The 17,008-nt window shown below is 38.4% G+C and overlaps 1 protein-coding gene across 10 annotated transcripts in view; it reads right to left on the bottom strand.

Annotated features, from left to right (window-relative positions):
- The window catches only part of ABI1 (abl interactor 1), a 79,496-nt gene that overhangs the window by 18,363 nt on the left and 44,125 nt on the right, over window positions 1-17,008 (bottom strand). For 6 of the 10 annotated variants that reach the window (XM_083880415.1, XM_083880417.1, XM_083880418.1 and 3 more), the window contains exons 3-5: window positions 10,406-10,582; window positions 1,049-1,063; window positions 221-321 (exon numbers count right to left, since the gene is read on the bottom strand). In XM_083880415.1, the coding sequence (XP_083736541.1) occupies window positions 221-321; window positions 1,049-1,063; window positions 10,406-10,582 (293 nt within the window). The remainder of the gene's footprint in view (window positions 1-220; window positions 322-1,048; window positions 1,064-10,405; window positions 10,583-17,008) is intronic. The other 4 variants (XM_083880416.1, XM_083880419.1, XM_083880420.1 and 1 more) reach the window with 1 other exon arrangement.

Below are 17,008 nucleotides of genomic sequence, written 5' to 3'. Positions count from 1 at the left end.
GAAAAAAAAAATAAATCTTTCAGTCATCCTGAAAACAAGAGTCAATGCAGCTGAAGGTGTTCACATAGAGAAGGTTATTGTGATTTTTTTGTTTGTTTTGTTTTGTTTTTTTTGCTAAAGGGAACCAGAATTGCCATTTATCCATGAATTTAAGAAACACCAAGAGTGGCACAATTAAAAATTTCTGTTACACAGGAGGGACCAGGCAGTCCATTCTTACCCCAGAGTTCCCCGGCCCGACATGGGAGGACTTGGTGGTTTTTGTGTAGGCGGATTTGTTCTTGACAAGGTGCCAGTTCTTGCAGGCTGGTTATTTCCATGCTGAAATAAGGGAAAACATGATTTTATTTTTATAACAGAGCAGCTCTATTACTGACAGCTTTTTTTTTTTTTTAAGTGTAAGAATATGAAGTGAGAATTCCCAGACAGCTGTCAAACAGCAAGTTTTCAGCTACACGAGACAGACACCAGTAAATACAAAGAGTCTAAACACAAGCTTAATGTTATTTTCACTATTAATTAACAACAGACATCAGAAAGGTGGACAATTGACAGGTTCATGCACAAATGTCTTCTATCATTTTTTTTTCCTTAAAGGGAAGCCACATTTGTATTTATTGCCATTCAGATATTAATAATTTAAATCAAACTTTAACACTGACAGTACAATATGGGCCAGCACGGCCCAGAATTTCTCAATCTGTCCCTGCTATTTGACTAACAGAGTCATTCAGGTTGTCTGGGAAGTCTCCTGCAAAAAATGTAAGTGAAGGGCATCAAGGCATCTACTGAATTCAGAGCAAAGCACTATATGTGTTAGAGAAATTAATGTATCTATGTATAAATGCAGATGTCAATGTATCACAGATATATTGACACACTAAATGCTGCAAATGAAAAAAAAAAGTATAGCATGTTTAATCTAAATATCCTATGGAAAGCAGAAGAGAGTGTAAGAGCGCACTAGTTTTCAGTTTTAATGGCTCTGCAGCCTCTACTATCAGTCACATGAGGCACTGTGGGTCAAAGGAGAAATAACACTTCTTACCTTGGCTTTTAGCCACTTAACGTTGGCAAAAAAAGGGGGGAAAAAGGTACAAATTAATGGCAGATCCATCACAACTGATACGACAGGTTAAACTAAAGATAATCACATTTTAAAGAAATCATTTATGTCTACTGATAATTAGCTCATCCCAGTACACTAAGAGAGATTCTGCTGGGTCAGTTATTGAAAATCCAGTGTCTGATGAAGCGACCATAGGAAAAGAACTTGTGTCAAAATTAAGTTTAGCTAAGCTTTGCCAGATGTCTGCCAGGTTCCTCATGGGCAGTAAAAGGTTCAAAATCCCTCTGTTGACCATTCAAGTCCAAAACCAAATCAGTGCTATTTCAACAGCAATATGCACTTAAGAATTCATTCACAAAACCACAGTTTCAGCAATATGCACAGAATCAATGGGCCTATTGCTTTGACACTTAACCTTCATATGTTTTCAAGAAATCCTAGCTGCTGCATTGAATGGTAAATAAAGAAAAGAGAATTTTTAAACAGGATGAGCAGCAGTGCCTTCCACCTCTGGTTTATTGATTGAAATCTGATTCGAGCCAGCACAACGCTGGCTGCTCAAAACTGTGTTGGCAGGGATATGATGATTGTTATGCCGAAATTTTAGCTCATAGAATCAAGTCATTATATGACTCCACTGTATCATTTTAACAGCCTTCAAGATTGTGGAGGGAAAAAAAAAAACAAAACTTGGCCTCATGAGGAAAATGTAACATTTTAAATAAACTCAAGTCAATTTCTTTCATCTTCAGGAGGAGAAGGGGCTCACGGGAGAGTGGGACAGGAGAATAGGCATTCATATTTTTGAAAGCGTTAATTTCACCAATTTAAAAAAAGCAAATACAAACACCCTAACCAAAAATTATCCCAATGCTTTTTTTGAGGTTGTTTGGAATTAAACTGTTACATCCAGAACAAGCCTTCTAAGGCAGAGTATTTCAAACTGTGGTTTTCATCTTCTTCTCCTCCTCCAAGAAACACAGAGTAGTTTAAAGGCATCCATGAACTCAGTAAAAAAAGTAATTAAAACATGCTATACAGCAAACGTGCATTTGAGGCTTCTTTCAGGGTCTGCAAAACCAATGAAAAACAGCTGGGGTTTACCAACCAAATCAGCTTGAAAGCCACGGCCCTTAAGTTATTCATACTACAATAACAGGAACATAAATCCTGTTCCAAAATTCAGATTAAAAAGTTTAGTTCTGGTAAGTAAAATTGAAGGTCAACCCATTTACTCCCAGCCTGGGCAGAAGTTCATCAGCAGAGTTCATAGGCATTTAAACTACCTCTGTCCCCACATACTTATTTCGTGGATAAACACACAGGTTCAGTTCCCAAAATGCCAGAGTACTCTCCCAAGTAGTGTATTTTTAAAAGAGGCCTTTAGTAATGAAATTTGCTTTCTCTTCTCACAGGAATATGTGACCCTTCCCCTTACTTCACCAGCTGCCAACAGCAATGGCATAATACAAGGAATTTGTTAAAGGAGACCAAAAAATTAAACTCTTGGTTCTGTCCTTCCCCAGCAGACATAGCTAGAAACATTTTTGAAGGCTTAAAAGGAAGGGTGGCATGGTTTCTTATCCAGCCTCTACTACTAAATTTGCCTGCCTCACAAATATAAACCCAAAAAGCTTCCTTTCTTTCCTTCCCTTATGCAGTGTCACTCAGCATTTATGGTGTGTACTTCCACCCCTCTCCTAATCCCTGTTTCATTCTGCCTCCACTGCAGCGACAGCCTGAACATCAACACGTAGAAATGATTCAGTTAATCTTCATTTTATTTCAAACCCATCTACTGCTAAGTACACTATTAGTGTACAGTAAACATTTATCTGAAGTCCAACAGCTCTTGACCTTTATTCCTGTCTCTAGGACTACATGAGGTGAGCTTCATCTCTTTTGCTAACAGTTAAACAATATACAGATAGATAAACAATTGATTGTTCAGAAGAATTAGAAGCCATTGCCATACTGTTTTCTGTATGTAAAAAGGTGTGTAGATGTCCTCTCTGTTTTTGTCAATATAAGCAAGACTCATACAGGCAGGAGAACAGAAGGCCAGAACACAAAAGGAACTGAGATTCACATGGGAGAGCAGCTCCTGATCCAAAAGACCTAAGTAAGGGGGGAAAGCAAATGAACCAAAGCAAGATGAACCATATGGCTATTTAACCATGGTTAACAAGCTAATTAATTAGGAGGAGATTTTTTTTTTAATTTATTGGCTGAGCTTATGAGGTCAACATTACTGCATTTCTTGGTCTAAAAACCAAATGTGATGCTTTCTAAGCAATTATAAAGCCTGCTTAGAATCGAGAACAGTTTATGCAGCAGGGTCTAGACTCAATGTGATTTGAAGAAGAAAGTGAAAAAAGGCAGCAGAAAACTAAAAGGAGTGGCAGGTGCTTAATGTATGTGCAAGCATCTCTCAACAAATGCCTCCAGGCCAGCCAGCCTGTTGGCAGAACATGACCATCACCAAGTGCCTGATCAGAATCAGGAAGGAGGGAATGCAGAGCATGAGGAGGAGAAGCAGTAGCATGCATACGGTTCACAGCTTGAAGAGGGAAGAAACTGTTCTGAGAGGGTATAAAATAAGAGACAGGAGGTACAAAAGGAAAAAAAGCTTAGTGAAACGAAGAGCATCATTGAGAACTCCTGAAGAAACTGAGGAGCATGATTCCCTTCTCCTCCTGCTTCTTGTATTACTACACACACAGGAGACTTTAAACCGAATACTAGCATCCTGGATGACACACATCAGAATAAAAACAGTCTGTAGGCTTGCTGGGCATGCTTGTGATCTTGAAAGTGAGAACTAGACAGACCAGGATGTTCCCAGAAAGAAAATAGGGTAGGCAGCAGTACCGATTTCTTGGGGTTTCTTGCAATGATATAGCAGATCATAAAAAAGAAAGCAGAACAATCTTGCCTTTCCTGGGAAAGCCTAGCAAGCATGTGGCTGTCCTGGATAAAGCTTTGTGGGATGTCACAAAACTAAGAGAAAGAAACCACAATCTCAGGTTTGAGAAATACGAACCAATGCTGCTGCATTTCCAAAATGTGAGAGCTAGAGAAGTGACACATCCACAGGGTTTGGACAGCATGGGAGAGCAGGCTGGCCTAGGACTTAAGAGCCAGCAGTGGGCTGGAAAGGAGCAAAGCAATAAAGAATGTGGGCAGAACAGGTGTTTGCAACAGCCATGCAAGGCATTTATCAAAGCCAGAATTGAGGCTGCTCCTGTAACTCATGCCAGGAATTCAGAGCACCTGGACTTTAGAACTTCAGCTGTGGGTTTGGAAGGATAAGCAATGAGTGCTAATACCAAGAGACTTATTTGCTTAAGGCAACTCTTTTGGAAATTTCAGTATACTCAGTTCTGGTAGTCTGAAGAGTAGAAAAACACCTGCAAAAGGCAATACTGCAGGTTGCTGTAATTGAGGTCAAAGGCACAAGACCAAGAATGGCATGAAAAGGAAAGTGTGAGGAATTCAGAAGTACCCACTGGTAGTCAAAGGATACAGAGACATGGAAGGACTCCACTGGCTGGCCCTCAGGAGGAAGCCATCTGACTGTTTTTAATAGTTTTCATGCCAAGTAACAAGTCATGGGGGAACATTAGTCATGATTCAGGGAGCTATAATGCTATCATTTGAGCTATAAACTGTGCTTAGAAAACTAGGGGTAGGGATGGTTGCAAATAACTCATTTATGTGAGCAAATTTATCTGTAAGCACACAAAAGACCATCTGCACACAGAAGCAAAATCCTTATCATGCTGATATTCAGCAAATTTCTCCGGCACATTTCAGCCATGAACTCTCTAATTTCGGAGTGCAGAAACTTCAAATCTCTATGCGGGTTGTACTTCCCCTGCTGTATTCACTCATTATTTCTCTGGCTCCTGAATTTAAAGAGCCACTTTCACTCTATATCCTTCCATATCTAGGATGACTGAAAGAGGTCATTAAAGACCACCTAATATAAATGCTCTTCAATGGAACCAAGGGTTTAAAAAGTGTGCCAGTCTGATCTCCATTAACAGGAAGTATCTGGCAAACTTGGAACTTTTCTACATAGGGCCTGTAAAAGCAATAGTCAGCCTAAGATCTTTATTATCTTTGACCAATAATCACAGCTGTCAGCCATAACAGAAAAAAACCCCACATGGTCACTTTTCACTCTTTAGTCAACCTCCCTTTTACTTAAAAAGGTACTTCCTTTATTAGTCATGGGAGAATGCCCCTACAGAAAGGTAGCTGCCCATAAGACCTTTTGCAACACTATTATGGGAGTGCAGCAATTTTGCAGAAGATTGCCTTCTGTCTCATTGGTGGGGCAGCTCTGAAATACCACATGGTGACACAGTCAGAGCAAGAAAAACAGAAGCTGGAAAGGAGCTTGTATGTGAAGGTAGGGATTGCCTGAGGAAATTATACAGTAAAGCACCAAGCCTAGAACATGGTTCCCTTACTGAACTCAAGACATGGAGTTTGGTAGAATATGTAATCAAAGATCTTGTTCAGCAGGCAGACTGTATGTGGGTGTCAGACACTCAGGGCAAAACACTTCTGCCACACTAGTTTTGTGCAATTTTAAAGAAATGATTACTGTGTCTCAATTTCCTTATCAGAATGGGTCAGAAGTTTTTATTTGTTCTTCATTTCCTTATAGTCTATAATAAAGCAGACTATTTTGAGGAAACGTATGTTTCAAATAAGTACTTCCTTACAAAATTGAACATACCTAGGTAAGTTTCTCTAGAGGGAAATTTAACCTCTCCTACTAATATTTGCAACCTAGTCATTAGCCTTCTGTGTTTCCTTTGCAAGCTGAAAGGCTTGAAATCTATACCAGATGACACTAGGCACACTTCTGACTTCCCAGTAGCAAGTGCCCTATGGAAAGCACACAGTGTTAACACTCACAACAGAGTCATTAGAGTTGGCAACAGGAAGTTCCTTTTTCCCCCCAGAGAAACATTCTTTACCCTACAGCAATATTTACTGTTTGGCCGTGACCCCAGAGGGATGATGTGACATTAATTAAATTGGCAACATGACATTCTTTGAAGCGTGAATGTCTCACAGAGGCTGGTAAGGGGACAAAGGCAGCAGCAGCTCCAGTTCAGGATCCCTATTTCACTTGGGTTTTATTAGGCTGAATTATTTAAAATTTAATATTCCAGCAGCTACACATAAATAGTCTTATCCTAAAGGGTAAGTAAGCTCGATTACATAGCCTTTCACCTTCACATCAGCATCTCATCTGCATTTTTGTTTTGCACTGACACAGATATAAGCATAAGAACTGCAGACAAGTAGGACATGCTGAGAAGCACAAGAGTAAGAGCAAAACTTCCTTCTCTAAGCTCAGTGTTTGTCAAGTTCTGGCCCAGTCCCTACTTTAAGGGAGTCCTTCCAACTTCCATTTGCTTGAGAAAGATTTCTGAATGCTAAACTTCTGTTTAACTTTCTGGGCTCAAAAGCTTCTTACAGCTTTCATGTGCTGAAATGCAAATTTCTTTATGGTGACAAAATTACAATATTTTTCCTTAAAATAAAACTAAAAAGTGATCAATCTTTGTGTACAATTCAAGTTTGGTTTTGAAGAACTATTACTTCCATAAAACAAACTTGATCCAGCTATCAGGCATTTCAATTAGGCATGTATTCAACATTTTATCTGCCTTTAACCATAAGGCATCATCACTTCAATTTCCTACTTAGCTGCCATTTTACAAATTGCTGCAATTCCACCTGCCTTCTATTCAAAAAGAAGATTATTATAAATTCAAAGGCCAATTTGAATTTGGCTTTTAAGGGCAAATTTAAGGTTTATAAGGCAGCTTCCAAGCTTTGTCCTTCTCCCTGCTCTTAAACTAAGGATTTTCTGTATGAGTAATTGTGTTTGACCTATTTATTTGCTGGCACAGTATTTTTTCCTTTCCTCTCACCAAAAAAAAAAAAAAAAAAAAAAAAAAAAAAAAAAAAGGAGGAAGGAAATGTTAAAGTAGTCTCTGCCCAATAATTTTAAACCCAGCTCTACACAGGAAGGTAGATAACGACACTTACTCTTGTTTACAAAGAATTACTTTAGCTACATTCCCCTATGCCCAGAGGGTGACAGCTGAGCAACCACTTAACAAAAGTGTGTCCCTGTGTGTGTCTTGAAGCCATGAACACATATCTGTATTGCAAAGGAAAGCCTTCTTGCTAGCAAACCAACTTAAAAAGCCCTCCTGATTTGGACTGATGCTAGCCTCAGCTAGAGACATACATTTTTAAAAAAAAAGCAACTTTTGAGGACATTGTCTGTGTCCCTGCAAAGGCAAGGGGCTGGGAGTGCAGCAGCCATGGAGGTTTCAGGCTGAAGGAGAAAGCACCTCTGTGATCCTAGGATACTCTACAAAAGCTTTTCAACCAAGATCTGGAGGAGGATGATGGAGGAGGAAACAGTACTGCCTTCCAAGGAAGTGTCTCCCATCAGTGAGGAAACCTACTGTGGAGAGCAGCTGCTTACCCATCACTGCCACCTCCACCCTTACCTGCCCCCACAGAAATTGCTGCATGCGTGTGAGACAGAGGGAAGCATGCAGAGCCCTTCTCCATGCCCCAAGCACATGCACCTGCTTTTGCATCCTTTCTACACAGCCATGACAAGCAGAGGCAAACAAAGAAAATGAGCTGTGAGTATACACAGGAGGTGGTTTTGCATTTGCTCAGATGGAAGATGTATGAAGACAGCATTTACCCTGAGGATTACACACCTCCCTAATTTTGTTATTTAGCTCTGTGTGGCATCATTTTTATCTACACTTTCCATATGAAACAATTCAGGACCACCCCATAAAATACACTGTGTATTTAAACAACATTTTTCTTAGGATCAATATTTAAGTACATAAAAACAGAAACAGGGTATAATCCAGTCTGTATCCTTGATTTCTCCTCCTTGTATTTTTCTTTCATGTTTCTTTATCAAATCCTATACCAGAACAGAGTCCCACTAATAGCAATAAATTGTCATCTACAGATTTCAAAGTGTTGTATAATTTCTATTTAATGCTCTATTTATATGTGTTATGCTGTATTTTACTGACCTGCAAGTTAGTCAGACTGACAGCTGTTCTAAGCAGACCTCAAACTTCTTTTTCTCTAGAAAAACATAGTTTCCAAGGCCTAATTGGACAGGTTGCTGTCCAACTTGGGGTGAAATCTTTGCTCAAGAAAACAAGACTTAACAGAGACTGAAGCATCTTTTAAGACCACTCTGGATGAGACAAGGTTTGTAATTCAGTTTACTGTATGCTCTCTCCCAACTGTAGATTCAAGAGGCAACTCAGATTCTCAGCATCATCTTTCTTTTGTGCTGACTTCCAACAAGACTTGATCCAACTTCCTGAACTGTTTTGGTTTGATTTTTTTGTAACACCACTACCTACATCTAGGTGACTAAGCAAGCTACTTCCTACAAGCCTTGATCTGTGTCACACTCTTGGAACCTAAGTAAGAAGACAGCTAAAACATTTAATTCTGTCATTCACTAACTCGGCACGCTCTTTTCAACAGTGTGTCTAACCCGTGGCAGCCACCTCGAACTACATACCTGAGGTCTGGCTGGCAGATTATTTCATTTGTGTAACAAGTCTACATAGAAAATACCAACTGTTTCATGTCTTTCACAGCTGTAAAACACTTAGGCAAGTCACTCAAAGAAACAGTATCAAGATGTAATTTGCAGCTGTCTTGAAATTGAGTTGGCAATTTGGTCATTACTAGAGGCTTTTTTACCTCTGAAAAGACCAAGCCTTTAGCATAAAATGAACCACTAACATTGAAAAAAATCCCTTTACCAAAAGCATTCTGTAAGAACTGCCTAGAAATGGGTAAACAGCACCCACTAAAAAAAAAAAGAGGGCCACATGAATAAAGACACCAGTACTCCCAAAAGCAAATACTGATATTGGAAAATGCAACAGCTACCCCTTCATAACCTCAGCCCTCATGGATCAAGCAATCTGTTTTGTGTCTGCACAATGCAGGTAGTTGGGCAAAGCATCAATTTCAGAGACTAACAGTAATTATTTGACTTTTAAAGTCTCCTACAGCCCTTGATCTCTGGAGTACTTAAAAGCAGAAACCAATAACCTGACATTGAATTTCTGTACTCTCTATTCACAGAAAATTCTCCTCAAATGCAGGCTATACTGAAAAATCATCAGTTTCTCTGACTCCAGTGTTTCTATTTTATAGCAATTCAGAACACTTCTGCCAGGCTTCTACAAAAGACTTATTAATCAGGACTGGCTAATTTATTACTGTAAAACAATCCTAAGAGTTACAGGTTTAATACAAGTTCACCTATAAACAAAACAAAAAAAATCAGGTAGTCTAAAGTGACTACATTAATTCATAATCTACAGCTGTCATGGTATGGAACTGCTTTCTAACTTGTGTTGGAATTAGATTCTTGTGGACATTTGAAAGGCTATTACAAAGCAGGAGGTACCCTGGTACTCTGTTGTGCCAAGTAATTCCAAAAGATCTGTTCCTCAAGCTCAGACATTCAAAGTGCACATCATGGGCTGATACAGCTGCACAACTGACTGACCAGAGCACATCAAGCTTTAGAGGATACACACGTTTGGAATAAATGCCATCCAAGAGAAGATTATTGCAAACTGAATATACCTTGAACATCTGATCTAGAGGGATATAAAGGTATTTTTAATAAAAAGATAAAAAGATGAATTAAATTAATTCACTCTAATTACAACCATGTCAAGAGAGGCAGACCTTACCTTATTAAGGTTTTTATTAAGAGAAAAGGAAAGCAAGGCTATCCAATGGGAATAAGATAACAAATGCCACTGAGATTTAAATGCAAACTTGCTAACCCCCTTTCTTTGTTCACTCACCAAAAAAACCCACACCCCCACCAGCCAACTTCCCCATAAGAGATTACTTCCTTTATTTCTTTAGTTACTGAGAAAAACTGAGTGGCGCTGACAATTTAATGTAGAAGAGGAAGTAGTGATAATTTTAAAAGTCAGTCGTGGCTTTTTTTACAAGTCATTAGCCTAAGATCATGAGCCATTATTTCCTGACACTATGACTATCACTGACAGTCACAAGGTTATGGAAAACATTGCTCAAAAAACCCTCACTGTAAAACAATCCATTTTGTTATTGAAATGTTCATATGTGGGAGCATATCACACCCATAATCCTTCCTACCATAAAGGAACTAAACATTCTAGTATCATTCTGCCCCAACCCTATCTCCTGGCCTGTGCTACTTGGAGTCCTGAAGTGTCCAGGAGTTCTTACCTTTACGCCATGGCCAACATCATCCAGCACCGTGTAGTCTATAGGTTTTCGAATATACCTTACAGGACGTTCCATGTTCGCTGGTGCTATAATTTTGTGAGTTCTTGATGTGTTCTTATTGGTCGTCAAAATGCCTATCTCTCTGCGAGCGACCTTTTCTTTATGGATGTCCACAGTCTAGATTAAAAACAAGAAAGTATGGGTTTCTTTAGGCATTTGCTGTTTTCTTTACAGAGCTAGCTACATGTTTAGGTTTCACTGTTAGACAAAGAGTCTGAACTGATAATGTTGCTGGAAGGATGCCAGATTATTGATGAAAGGAGTTTAATCTACACAAATGTTGTTAGAAAATTACACCTTAATGAAATAACCAATATTAATAACAAAATTACAATTATACATTACTGTGTCGACACTCTAAAGACACTATGCAGATACAGTCCTCACAGATTAACCCTCAGCGTTCTTATGACTGACACTGGTAATAAATTACTCCAACTCCACAGCTGGGAAACCAGGACAGACAAGCTAAGCAATTTGCTCAGAGCCCCAGAGGGGGACTAAGCTTGGTAAGTCTGTGTGGTAATTTCTTTCAGCAAAGCCATCAGTGCATATCAGAGTGAGAGTCTGCACAGGGAGGGACTAATTTCAGCACTGGGGCTAGTTTCAGTCATACTGTTCACAGCAGCTTTACTGAAAGAATAAAACAAATCTTTAAAGATGCAAGGATTACAAAATATGCTGCATTTTATTCAGAAAAATAAAAATGGAGACAAAGATCAGTCTAGCAATCTGAAAAATCAAACTAAGCTTCAGGTAACAGACACATTCTTCTATATGAAATATAATCACAGCTTAAAGTCTAGCTGAAGAGTAAGTGCAAATCAAGCATTGGATGCCACAGAAAGTCCCATTTCTAGGAAGCCTCTTTCAAGATTCAGGGATTGAATGTACTGGTTTAGTACTGAATGTACCTACTAGAACCTCAGGATCCCATTGAAGGAGATGGTATCTGACAAAAAAATCTGCTCTTTGAGCAAAACCCATCAAGCCACTGCTTTATCCACTGAGGAAAATAAACCTTAGTCTATAATCATCAATTCCTCCTAGAAAGGCTATCATACAAAAAAATAGGATGACAAGGGTTTTTCTTTCTTTCTGAATCTTCACTAAATCCTACCTCATTTAGGTACATCTCTACAAATGGTTTAATCTAAAATGAATGTTGTGATGTGCAAGGTTTTGTTTAGTGAAGCAGAGTCAAAGACGAAGCAAAAAATTAGCTGGTATTTCTACTTCTATATGAAGCAAGATGAAAAAAGCAAGATTAGTATTCAGGAAATGAACATTTCTAGGAAAGCCAGCATTCAACATTCACTGTGAAATGTCTTCAGCTGAACTGTTTTTTTCATTAACTAGTGCACATGCTCCAATAATCTTAAATTCTCCTGACTACAAAAAGACAAACCCTTCCTTAATAGTTTTGATAGACAGCATTGTGGATTACAAGCAAGAATACAGATGGAGAAGCACCAAAAAGCCGTGATACCAAGCAAGCTTGTTTTCACAGCTTAAAGCTAAATAACAGACAACTTGTAATACTGCAAAAAGTTCTTTCACTTTGGAAGCACACAGAATCTTAATAGAAATAAGAATTGTTATTTTCCAGAGCAATGCAAGACATTAACTATGTATGTCTGCATTAGGATATTTGGAATAAATTAAATATCCCAGTAAAACTTTGGAACAAGCTTTACTGTTCTAAATGCACACACTCCAAAAAATCTCCAAGTCAGGAATTAAAAAATGCCATTTCAAATGAGACAATCCTATACATCAAGTATTTACCTACATCAGTATCAGGTATCACCCACTGCACCCACATTTTCTCTGGCAGCTGATTCCACAGATGACAGAATGAACACTAAAGAATGAGATTAGTTTAATTTTTTCAAATGCAGCTATTATCTGTTCTTTTCCTTTTAGAGACTGAAATATACACATTTGTTCTGCCTTTTCATTGTTTTCTTCATCTTGCTGAAAGAATTATATGAGTGCTGCGCTACAGGTTCATCTCTCTTCCAATTTTTCTGTACAACCTTTCTGTTCAATGACGACAGCAGGTCTTAAACTATCTTACAAAACTCTTTAATAATAAGCAACTCTTCATATTTTGTAGTAGATGAGCAATGCAAAGGAGAGAAAAAGAACCAATTTTAAAGTCCCCTGAATAACAGTAATTTAGAGGGTTGAGAACATCAATTTAAAAAACATACAACAATGTTTCAAAATAGTTTTTTAAAATACAGCTATGTCCCTTGAAAAAAATCCATACTTCTACTTCATCCTCACAAATCCAATCAGTTCTTACTAATAAATTATTCTTTTGTTCAGTGGATGGGCAAAGATGCATCTTTATACTAAAAGTTCTCATAACATTGATATCAAAAGAAAACAAAACAAAATAAAGCTCTTCAGAGTACAAAAAGATGCATCTTTTCCTAGCAGGTAGTCCATGAAACTACCTTTCCTCCCTGCAATGGACAGTGAAAATTCCGTAAGTTACTGGAAGAGAGGACAAGAAATTCCAGAAACAGATGCTGTACCACGCATGCTTCGGAAACTGACTTCAGTAATTTTGCAACAAATTGTTGTTAATGAAAATATCTCTTTAGAGCAGGAAAAGACTATACATTAATTTTATCAGACAGCTTATCCAAAATTAAGTACTGAGCAGTGATTTGTAAAGCCTTGGCACAAATTTCAGTGATGCAAACAAACAAAAAGAGTATCCCTACCACAGTGCAGGGCCATCAACAGGGCACATATGTAAATCCTGAAAGGCATTCAGACATGCCCGTGCAAGAGACTAATTTGCTGTTCAAAGCAAACGAGACTTCAACTCCTACTACATTTGGTGCACCGGAAAAGCCAGGCAGGATTTTACCCCTATGCAAAGCAAAGGCTCACAGCATATGCTCTGCCCACAGCAATAGGCTGCCCATCAGAGCTACTAGACAGCATCTTACTTCAAGAAATTACTGGGGTTTTTTGATCTGCATATTCTTAAGTCTTATGTGAACATTCTGCAAAACAAAGCACACAACAATTGGTCGTTCTTTTATTTTCATTTATATCTACTTGGCTGATGTTCATGTGGATGTTTATTGTTTAGTCATATGCAATGTTTTTCACTTTCAAAAGAGGAAAAACTCAACACACAGGAAATCTTTAGTAGGACAGCAAAGCTTTCCAGCCACTCAACAGTTAATTTCCAAGAAAGATAAGCCACATATATCAGGTAACAGCCAAAACATACCATTCTCAAAGCTTTGGTCATACTTAACATAGTGTTCTAATATGGTAACAAGACAGCTGAACACTAGTTAGTTTGTGATTTCATGCACAAAACCTACTCTTGATATAAAAGCTGGACAGGAGCAAAGTATGGCTAACTGGCATGGGTTAGCAGAGGTTAACAAGAATTTGCAAGCAGTCACACCAGCTTCAGGTATCTTTGGCCTGCACTGAAACAAATGCATAGCATAATTTAAAATCTGGAGAATAGGACAGGGATTTTCACTCCCAGACTACATAATCCAGTGAGACAAAGCCCAGGTTATATTGATTTGGAGAAGATGGACAAGAGTCCTTCCAGAAGCATGTGTTTCCTTTTGGAAGCAAATTTAAATGAACTCATCAAACAAACCCTTTTGCCATTATAACTGAGTGCCAGGGACTATGCCAGCTAATCCAGAAGCTTGGACATTGAAGGAACTGTTAATTATTAGCTGCCTCCACTATTTGTCTTCTTCAAATCATATAGAATAATAATAATAAAAAAAAACCCCAAAACTAACAAACAGTTGAACAACAGGATGTAGAGTTAAAATTTAACTGTTTCCTTAGAATTAGCCTTGAGGCCAAGTGAAGCACAGCAATGATACAGCAAATAGTTGTTCCTTTATTATCCTGTGCTGCAGATACCACTCTACCCATGTGCTAGAGTGTGCTAGCCCAGAACAAACAATTTACAATAAACAGAGACTGAAGTATCTCTGACCAAGCTAATATAGGGGTATCTAAACATTTTAATAAAGCTCACGCATATGGGACTAATAAAAAGAAAAAAGAGAAACAATTCAAACTTCTACAACCCTTTTACTCCTGAACCAATGCAACTCAAATTTATAAGTTAAAGGAAGAGAAAAAGTCACTTCAAGGGCATTTCCTTGACCTTAAAAAATCTAATATTCAAACACATAACACCAAAAAAATCCTAAGATTACACCCCTACTTTTAATGACAGCTTTTCAGGCCATTTTATGCAATGCTTTTAAGAACTGTCACATCATACAAATGCCCTGTTGCCACACAGAGCTTCAAGTCAGTAACTTTTCAATTTGTCTCTAAACTCACTCAAATAAGGAATGAAGGATCACAATCCACAGGCTTCCTTAAGATGGTAATTTCTCTAAAGCAAGGAGACAAGGAACACCAAGCAGATTGTTATTGGCAACAGTTTTCTGTAATTTTGACATTGTTTGCCTTTTTTGCTTTTTCAGTTTGTGGTTAAATATAGGGTTAGGTCTTTTACTAACACTTTATTTCAGGCAAGTAGAGCCTCGATTACAGGGCATCAGTGCTATACATACCTCAATGTCAGCAGAATAGATTACAATTACTTTATACAAACAAAACCCGGACGTAAGACATATCAGCCATGCAAGCAGCATGACCTGCTACTGCTTCCCACCCCCATGTTCCTACTGTACTTGCTGTAATCACACGTCCTGAGGCTCAGCAACCTGTTCTGCACAAACTTGGTGCTGTACTTCCTCAAAGGAATCTGCTCCACACCTGAAGCCCCATAAGCACTTTGGGGCAGCTCAGTGCAAGACAGACAGACTGTCAGAGTGTGTCCAGAGGAGGGTGACCAAGACGGTGAAAGATCTCAAGGGAAAGGTATACAAGTGGCTGAGGTCACTTTGTTTCTTCAGCCCTGAGAAGCGAAGGCTGAGGAGTGCCCTCATCACAGCCAACAGCTTCCTCAAGGGGGGCAGCACACAGCAAAGGCTGATCTGCTCTGGTGAGCACCAGTAGGATATGAGGAAATAGAAGTGGAACATGAAGCCATGTCAGGGGAATTTCAGACTGGACATTAGGAAAATATTCTTCACTGAGAGGGTGGTTGGTTACTGGAACAGGTTTCCCAGGGAAGTGGTCGGGGTCTCAAGCCCGTCAGAGTTTAAGGAGCACCTGGATGACACTAAGTCATTTGGTTGAGCTTTAGGGAGTTGGACTCAATGACCCATCTAACTTTAAATGTTTGCATGCCAAATCATGAATTCCAGGTTAATGGAGAGAACAGTATTTCATCCATTCTATACCTGAACAGTAAGATTCTCTTAACCAAATGGCATTGCTGGCAGTATGAGACAAAAGAATTGCTTAAGAAAAAGAAACCTTAAGATCTCTAGTCAAAGACAAGCCAACTGGAACACTAGATTTGACATATCACATCACAGCAATCTATCAAATATAGTATCTTCTTTCGGAAACTGTGCCTGATGTGACACAAAATACTGGTCAAAGGCACAGGTTTCAGACTGAATCTTGTCAATAGAACTATGCAATGCATGGGACAATGAGTGGTGCAGACAAAGTTTAGTTTCCTTCCTCAACCTATGGTACAACTGTCTGGATTCCAAGCTCACTTCTTTAGGTTTCAATATGAAAGGTAGTATCTCTCCTACTGCCCACAAGAAAAAAATCAGTCACAACTTCAGATTTAATTGGTCATACATAGCAGTAAAATACACATATAGTTAAAAACTTTGTAACACGAACAAATATTTTCTACTACAAGCTCACATACCCAGACTATAAAGTGTATTAATCAAAGCAAACAAAACTTAAGAAACAAACACTAAGGTGCTTTTGGCATCCCTTAATAAATAAAAACAATATTATTTGTTTTAAAATCCTCACTCTTTGCAATCTGTTCCTAAACCCAGCTTTAATATTAACCTTTATACTAACTTAATATTAACTTTAATACTGGCATTCCCCAAAACTACAGATTTCATTGTCTTCCAATATAGTTTATACAATAACCTTCCCTGAAATGAAAATAAACAGGTGAGACTAAGAACATCAACTTGTTCTGTTTTAGAAGTACAAATTTATTCCACTGCTATTTCCAGAAAGAAAGCATATTTAATAAGACCTTTTAAATAAATGAGTTATGGTTGAGTAACGGCACTGAAGAGACCTGGACAATGCACGTCACACGAGCCACCTGCAAGGAGGTCAGTCTGACCTACAAAAAGAACAATGAAATCCCCAGCTTTAATGAGCTCGGTCAGACAGCTAACTTCTTCAGTGAGAGCACATTTCATGACACTATTTTGTAAAGAAAATTTAACACAGGGAAATGTGATTTTATTTAAACTGCAAATAAATATTCTACAGAAAAGAACAATTATGGGCTCAAAGCACATCAGGCACAAAAAAACACAAGTGAGTAGTTTGGGGTTTTATGACGTCCTGTACAATCAGATGCCAACACAATGTTACAAATTATATATTTCATTAACTCTT

Source organism: Zosterops lateralis (genome assembly GCF_965231275.1).
Source record: "Zosterops lateralis genome assembly, chromosome: 1".
Taxonomy (NCBI): Eukaryota; Metazoa; Chordata; class Aves; order Passeriformes; family Zosteropidae; genus Zosterops; species Zosterops lateralis.
Note: the sequence above shows the minus strand (reverse complement) of the source record. Positions and strands in the feature narration are given on the sequence as shown.